Genomic DNA, 8,765 nt, shown 5'->3' on the forward strand with positions numbered 1-8,765 from the left:
TTTATACTGGATGTTTGAATAGACGATTTCCCGATGAATGACTCTTGTTGCGGAGGGGAGGGTTATTATCCCTTAATTAAAGGAGAGCAAGAAATAAGATTTAGAAGATGGTTTACAGATTAATAACCTGCCAAAGCCCAGATTCGATTTGCAAACCGAGAGAAGTTGTTACCGTAAACAAGTCAAGGGCTGTAGAAGGTCTATAAAAGTCACACTATTCCTTTTACTATAACAACCACAATTTGAAGGAAAACAAATCGATTTATTAGTTTATTTCGCTAATTTGATGCTCGGAAGAATGTTTATCCATTTATACTAAAGTGGTCTTAAAAATTGGTATCTTAAATTCTGGACAAGATACCACTTTCTTCTAAAAATCAAGAAACAATGAATCTGTCCAAAGGAATGAAGACTTAGTGTGAATTACATTTTTTTAAGAAAATAAAGTTCTCAAAAGGATTTCTTCAATAACAGAACATACTTAAACAGGTGACCAAAGCGGCAACGTTATCACTTGAATTTCGGAAACCGACTCAGAAATCAAAATTGCGAGTCGACCGAACGCACAGCTTTCATTTCTGAACTCTGTTTCTCCCATTGGTTGAAAAGCATTTGCTGCTTCGGTTCATCACCTGGAACACTAACACAGCTTTTATCACTGACCGAAAACTCTTAGATATCTGCCTGGCATAAGGCACAACTCCCGTAAAAATAAAAGAAGTTGAAAGGAAATTGTGTTCCTGGGCGGAAATACATGATAAGAAAACATATCTAGTTCCTCGACAAAACCAAGTAGTTTAGTTACAGTCTACCATAGAAAATTATTTGCCCAACACGAAAGGTATGGAAGATGTTGTATTTTCAAAGAAGCAATGGTTCTTCCCAGCGAGTGAATAAATGAACGGGTTGAAGTACATAAGAAGAACTATTTTTCATAAGAAGAAAAATTTGCAAGAGACTAAGCTATATGTCCTCATTTTCGCTTACTCTGGGAGTAAGCCTACAAACTACTTTGCTGTTGTTGAATTGGGGGGGAAGAGCCTAAAAAGGCCGGAAAAGGGCGTTTTGCACACTCACTCTACCGCCTTTGGTGAGCAACTGGAGAGCTGCCGGTCATAGCTGGCGGTTTTATACAGCATTATACGTTGTACAGAACACTCGATGGCGCCGAAGAAACTTCGGCTCATTTTTTACTTGTTTACTTTCGTTCATACAGTTTTATCTTTCTCACAAATCGCTGAGCAAGTTACCGGTGATGCTTTTCCAGGCTTGCTTTATTTGAGTGTCTGATCATTGGAATAATAATAATAATAATACTTTAACTCATAATATTAAAAAGCCCTCTGTTTTTCCCATACACATTTCCTTGCATTTCCCGAGGCGAAAAGGAGTCAAGGTTACGTTATTAGTCATATTGCCTCACTTCCTTTCCTGTCTGGTCGTCTCCCGTTTAATAAAGTCTCATTCGTATACAGTGTCAGAATATCCCCCAGTTTTCTTTTTAAGCATCACATGATAAAATAGACGTAAATCAAACGTGTTTACTAATATTCAATTACATGAAAAAGCTTTTAAATCGTGCAAATAATCAAGTAAATTACTTTGTTCAGCCTTCGCTCTACATAAAAGGTTTCCATTTATAAATCCTTTTGACGATTGCTTGTCTAAAAGATATTTTAACACTTTTCATTTATTTACAGTACTGGAAAAGTTACACAATTAAAGGAAAACACTAACATTCACCTACCAACACATGATTAAACACTCACAAATCTGTTCACAACTCGAAGAAGCAGAATAAACTACAAACAACTAACAAGACGACTGAAAACCAATAAGTCTGAATAGACAGTGACGCGCTTACTGAACCGGAAGATTAGATCATAATTTATACATATTGGGAAATCGTGTTCAAGGAGATTCGCTCGCTATGATGCATCGGATGCTGAATTACCAACGTCATAAGCGGTTCCGTTGTATTTCAATGCTTGGAAAGTTTATCGGCTATAAATCGTATCGGGAAGAAGCCGCTCGCCTTCGTTTGACGATATAATTACCCCACGGTACATTGAGCTTTGTGTAGTATTACACGTATACATGATTCTTCAAAGAAAATATACTTACAAACATACATGCATACACATACATATAATATGTATATATATATATATATATATATATATATATATATATATGTGTATATATATATAGTATGTATATATATATATATATATATATATATATATATATATATATATATATATATATATAATATATATATATAAGTGGAACTTCTATAAGCCTTTCAAGTTCTTCTTCTTCAGACGATATTTTGCTGATGAATGCATCTGGTAAATTTGACTTAAGACCACATCTTGGCTTGTTGCCAGTGAGCGCTTGATAGAGAGTCATCTTGATTGCCTCATGATATGAACTGTTCATGGCCCACTGAACAAAACGGACACTATAACTCCATTTAGCACAATTATTGTCTCTTATCCATGCCATGAACTTGAGTTTCATATCCCCATTACCTCTTTCAATAGATCCCATGACTCTGGGGATGCCGAGGACGCCCATTTACTAAGATGAGTTCAGGCCATAGAGAGGCTGTAAATTCACGTCCATTGTCAGACTGAAGGATGTGTGGTGCACCTATATCCAAGAAGATGAAAAGAAGTTCATTGGCAACCTCAGCTGCTGTCTTTGATTTCAGGGGACGAATCACATGAAACTTCGTTAGATACTCCATATAGTGCAGAATAAAGCGATAACTTCCATCCTTCATAGTCTGCATGTCGACCAGATCTACTTGTCCTCTTTCACTGAGATCTCTTATGGACAGTGGTCTGACTACAACTCCTGCTGCCGTTTCTTTTCTGCGACGCTTTTCAACACAGCGCTCACCATGCACGATATATAGTGACACAATTGATCTTGGAATATTTCCATATTGTTCACACACCTCCTTGTAAGTCTTCTTTTCGCCACCATGGCCGGTGTTAATGTGTGCTTGTTGGTTAATTCCTGTGATTGATTCTTTAGTTGCCATATATTTTCCATTCTTCTTTTTAACTGTTTCTATTTCACCAAAGGAGGCAATCTGAAAAGTTTGCAAGATGTGGTAGTGTTCTCTTTTAAGCGCCTGTCCAGTCTTCCCTCTCTTCATTGGAACAAATTTTAAGATTCATGCATGAAACGGCCCATTCTTTCATGAAACTGCCCATTTCATGAACTGGGCAAGTGGTTTGCTCACTTCATGAAATGGGGCAATTTCACTGATTGGGTGTATATATATATATATATTTAATACTTCTAGGGCACCAATTTTGTTTTCACGGATACAACATTCATTGAATAGAATGGCTTTTTTCACTGTTTACCAGCTTTTTTGAAATTGATTCATATTTTCTAATTATTTTCTTCACTTCATTGTTCAGGTTACTAATGGGACACATAATGGGGTCTTCCATTTACTCCAGTATTTTTACAAAAACGCGACAGCTGTTTCGTCAACCTATACGTATTGACGTTATCAAGCGTACTGATACAAATATGTTGTTTAAGATTAAGCTGGCCTTGTGCAGCACGGGCTCTTGCTCACAGAGCAGCCCGTAAATACAAATATGAGCCTACATGCGTTTTGTGACGTCATGAGGACGGAAAGGTAGTACAATTGCCAGATACTAGTTTTAAATATTTACAAAAGACTATAGTGAAACATAAAATAAGACAAATAAATAAATACGTTAACAGAAATTATATCAAAAGTTGAAAGTAAGTTATTATAAATATATATTAATTACATATATGTTTAATTAACAAAATGTCAGTGTGCGCTCCTGTCCGCGTGTGGTAGTGGTCTTGTTTCACGCGGGTGAAGGGCTGCCCTCCTACACGAGGGCAAAGATCGGTCTGCCTCGCGTTGGATGTTAAGGTGGGCGTTGTGTGGCGATGCTGACGGCTTCTGATATCAATAAACGATTGTAGTTGCCTTCCTTGTGGATTATTTTGGTGTTTGTGAGAAGTTCTTGCAAGGATGGTTTTTTTTATTGTGGGTGGGATCCACAAAGTGCTGTGAATAGCACCTTGGTTTCTGTGGGCCTGCATGCGACGTTTGAGTGTAGTTGTTGTGTGTCCGATATAGCATTTTTGGGGGGACTGACATTGCTCGTCAGCACAGACAAACTTGTAAACTATATCAGATTCAACCTCTTTCTCCGTCGATGGAGCCGTACTATTTTTCATTACCAGTGAGGCCGTAAGATTTGGCTTGCCAGTAAATTCTGCTGTTATTTTGTTATATGGTGCTAGGGGGGTGGTTCCTCTTCGCAGTATACCAAGGAGGGCTTTCCTTTCGTCTTCGTGGTGTTTGTTGTATGATATCTGATGGTATATCATTATTTCTTTGTCTTTGTTTGTGTGTTGTCCCTCGGGGTCGGGTTTTGGAAAGCCTCTAATCTCTTTTTGACAACTTGCTGGATCATGTCATCTGGGTAGCCGTTATTGTGAGCAGCTGTTGAACTCTGTTAATTTCTTCGTTCGTCGCTTTTCCACGTCGAACAGTGTGTTTAAGGCACGTTTTATGTATGCATTTACACAGACCGTTTATATGCATCAGGGCATTCTCCTCTAGCATTTAAGCATCTCCCAGACAGATGCTGGATACCCACAACAATAAAAAAAACCATCCTTGCAAGAACTTCTCACAAACACCAAAATAATCCACAAGGAAGGCAACTACAATCGTTTATTGATATCAGAAGCCGTCAGCATCGCCACACAACGCCCAAACCTTAACATCCAACGCGAGGCAGACCGATCTTTGCCCTCGTGTAGGAGGGCAGCCCTTCACCCGCGTGAAACAAGACCACTACCACACGCGGACAGGAGCGCACACTGACATTTTGTTAATTAAACATATATGTAATTAATATATATTTATAATAACTTACTTTCAACTTTTGATATAATTTCTGTTAACGTATTTATTTATTTGTCTTATTTTATGTTTCACTATAGTCTTTTGTAAATATTTAAAACTAGGTATCTGGCAATTGTACTACCTTTCCGTCCTCATGACGTCACAAAACGCATGTAGGCTCATATTTGTATTACGGGCTGCTCTGTGAGCAAGAGCCCGTGCTGGCACAAGGCCAGCTTAATCTTAAACAACAACATATTTGTATCAGTACGCTTGATAACGTCAATACGTATAGGTTGACGAAACAGCTGTCGCGTTTTTGTAAAAATACTGGAGTAAATGGAAGAACCCCATTATGTGTCCATTAGTAACCTGAACAATGAAGTGAAGAAAATAATTAGAAAATATGAATCAATTTCAAAAAAGCTGGTAAACAGTGAAAAAGCCATTCTATTCAATGAATGATATATATATATATATATATATATATACTATATATATATATATATAATATATATATATATATATATATAGATATATATATACTATATATATATAGATGTATATTGCATACATAAATACAAATACATACATATATGCACATATCGCATATCGCAGGTAGTACTTATAAGGATGAAATAAACTCGCCAATTTATGCTAAATCCTGAGCTATACCTTTAAAGGAAAATGTATTAGCCCATTTCAAACTAAAACCAGAGTCAACAGGCCAATTATAATCTTGTGTAAATTTAGGGACATACAGATTACTTAATTTAAAAGATGAATTTGAGTTGACGGGATTTATTAATAGAAAATATAATTATTCTCATTGAAATGGTAACAAGTATTTAAAATATATTTCTATGCCAAAGGTCAACACTGTCTACAGTACTCCTGTCCTAAAAAATGCAGCAGGAACTGAGGAGGCAAACTATCAAGTTAATATTCTTGTACGAAAGTATTTTGTCGATAATAAATTTGCATTCTAATTAGCTTTCTTATTTATGACCTAAATCAAGTATTTGTTGTCAGCTGTTTGTGTTTTGTACTAAAAATAAAGTTCACACACAGAGTATTTAATATATATATATATTATATATTATATCATCTATATATATAATATATATATATATATATATAATATATAGAATATAATATAATATATATATATATGATATATATATATTATATATATTATATTATATATATATATATATATATATATATATATATATATATATATATATATCTATATATTCTATATATATATATATATATATATATATATATATATATATATATACTATATATAATAGTATATTGTATATATATATATAATATATATAGATATCATATATATATAGATATTATATATATATATATACGTGTGTATATATATATATATATATAGTATATATATATATATATATATATATATATGTATATATATATATATTATATATATATATATATATATATATATATATAGTATATATAGTATGTGTGTGTGTGCAGGAGTGCGCTTGTGTGTGAGTACATGTGTGTGAAGACTTGCTCCAGGATCTTCAGAAAGTCCCTGGGGACAGCATAGGAATTCCCCTCTTCTGATACATATGAAGACGGAAGCAGCTCCCGTGAAGCCCAAATTGAATCCGGAATCCAGACTCCTCTACTGCGTCCGGGGATCAGCAAACATTCGAAGACAGGATCGGCTCCGGCGGAACCAGAAATGACTCTTGAAATAGAATCCAGACACGTCACGTGGGATTTTTGGAAAATAACGATAAGGCAAATAGAGTTGATTTGTAACGAACAAAGATGTTTCTTAGTTTGCTTACAGTTGTGCTTGCACAGTGCTTTGACTCCATGCTTCAAGTCCCCCGAGTGATTACATTGTTTGCCATTATTGTTATGCTATTCACTGGAGTATTTATACATCGTGGATTTAGCATTAAAATGGTTCAGTTCTTTGTCGATTTCATGGCCTCGGACAGCTCTGCCTGTCTTGATGAGGCTGGAAATCAGCAGGACGAAATTGATCACTCTGGCTTTGAAGAAGACCATGTTTCAGATAACGAAGTAGTATACGGACGTTCCAGGAATGAAGAAGGCGACCATCCAGATAGTGAAGAAGAAACAAGGAATTTGGATATAAGTCGGAAGTTTGAGGAAGTACTTAAGGAAAATGAAAATCTTTTCTTCAGGTTTGAGAAAGAGAGATTAGAAAAGGATCAGCTGATCAACGAATTACTGGACAAGGTAGAGGGCCTGACCGTAGCAGGACTGCAGATGGAAGAACACATCAGAAACCTCGAACGACTGAACAAAGAAAAGGAAAGAAAGATCAGTTCAATGTCCGAAGAGATGCAGCTGAAAAACGAAATGATTGAGAAGGCGAAGGTTACAGAAGTCCAAAGGAAGGAAAACGAGGAGAGAGACCAGATGCTAATTATTTTGGAAAACACCGTCGCAGTTCTCTCGATGGAGAAGGACACTTTGCATCGAGATCTACAGCAAAACGATAAAACCCGAGAAGAAATGCAAATGAAAATGAACAAGCTGAATCAGGACCTGGAAGGACTTCGAAAAGAGAATGGAAGGAAAGAGAAAAACATAGAAAAGCTGAAGAGGGAGAACGAGAGCAAGACCTTGAAGATAAAAGGTTTAGAGGACGAGTTACAGGTCCTCAGCATTCAGACACAGATGGCCCACGAAAATTTGAAAGAGCTCGACCAATGTAAAAAAGAATTAGCTGAAAAAAACAAGGAACTAGAAAAGCTGAGAGAACAGAACTGGCAGAAGGATAGCAAGATCATTCGACTGGAAAATGAATGCACCCAGAAAGAATGGGAAGTCAGCGGTTTACTGAATGAATCTAAATCTGTTGTAGCAGAACAACCGACGGCATATGGAAAGATGAATGACCTTATTAGAAGGAAAGTTCAACTTGAATTCGATCTTGCTGAAGCGAAGGAGCAACTAGAGACCTGGGTTTTTGAAGAGATGGAAGCATTATTGGAAATCGTAAGACGCCAAGAAGAGATCTTGGCGGAGGATACGAAGATCAGCTGCTTAGGAAAGGTCAAAATCCTCAATGGACCAAAGAATCATAAAGAAAAGGAAGTTTCCAGAAGAGAGAGGACGATAAGGAAAGCTGAAGAAACAAAGGCTTCGGATGAAACTCGGTGTCTGAGGAAGCCCCAGATCAACTGCAGAGCCCTCTACCGACGAATGGACAGCATCGAGGAAGAACTTGGCCAAATCAAAGGATTGCAACGACCTTCAGCTAGCACCAAGAGGCACTCAAAGGTCTCGAATAAAACTCCAGCAATTGAGAAGCCTCTAAACAGAGAAGAATTGAACCAGAAAATGGGGCTGATATCTGCAGCCAACCTCCAACGACTGGAGCGAGAAGCTAAAATGGTCCGAGAGCTCTACAAGATAAACGCCGTCACGTAAAGGGTGCAAGGAAAGGAACCTCTGCATTTTTAGGAGACCTGTGGTTTATTTGCAGAGGATAGAAGGCAGGAAATCTTAGATGTTGAGGATAGGAAGACACTAAAGTTTGTGATGGAAATCCTTCCTGGATATGGTTGTGGAAGCAGCTCTGAGTGATCGAGAGACTACAGTGGATTGTGGCCTGGCGATAAGTGCCCGAAGACTGGATTGTTGTGCATCCCATGTCCAACACTGGACTGTGGTGCATCCCCTCTCTCTGCTGCCGCATGATGCCCTTGGAATAGGGTATCAAAACCCGATCTCATATGGGTAGTGGGCAACCACTGGCGCGGCGTAAGAACCCGTAAGTTTCATGCCTACTACTTCTTATGTGAATTGGATT

The 8,765-nt window shown here is 37.1% G+C and overlaps 2 protein-coding genes across 2 annotated transcripts; one reads left to right on the top strand and one right to left on the bottom strand.

The window, feature by feature from the left end:
* Positions 1-2,539: 2,539 nt before the first annotated feature.
* On the bottom strand, positions 2,540-3,169 carry LOC135223035 (KRAB-A domain-containing protein 2-like). Its single transcript, XM_064261543.1, has one exon. The coding sequence runs from the start codon at positions 3,167-3,169 to the stop codon at positions 2,540-2,542; it is 630 nt and encodes a 209-aa protein (XP_064117613.1).
* A 3,711-nt stretch (positions 3,170-6,880) lies between these two features.
* Positions 6,881-8,383, top strand: LOC135223036 (interaptin-like). Its single transcript, XM_064261544.1, has one exon. It carries the CDS (start codon positions 6,881-6,883, stop codon positions 8,381-8,383), a length of 1,503 nt encoding a protein of 500 aa, XP_064117614.1.
* The last annotated feature ends 382 nt before the right edge of the window (positions 8,384-8,765 follow it).

The sequence above is a fragment of the Macrobrachium nipponense genome, chromosome 8 (genome assembly GCF_015104395.2).
Source record: "Macrobrachium nipponense isolate FS-2020 chromosome 8, ASM1510439v2, whole genome shotgun sequence".
Lineage (NCBI taxonomy): Eukaryota > Metazoa > Arthropoda > Malacostraca > Decapoda > Palaemonidae > Macrobrachium > Macrobrachium nipponense.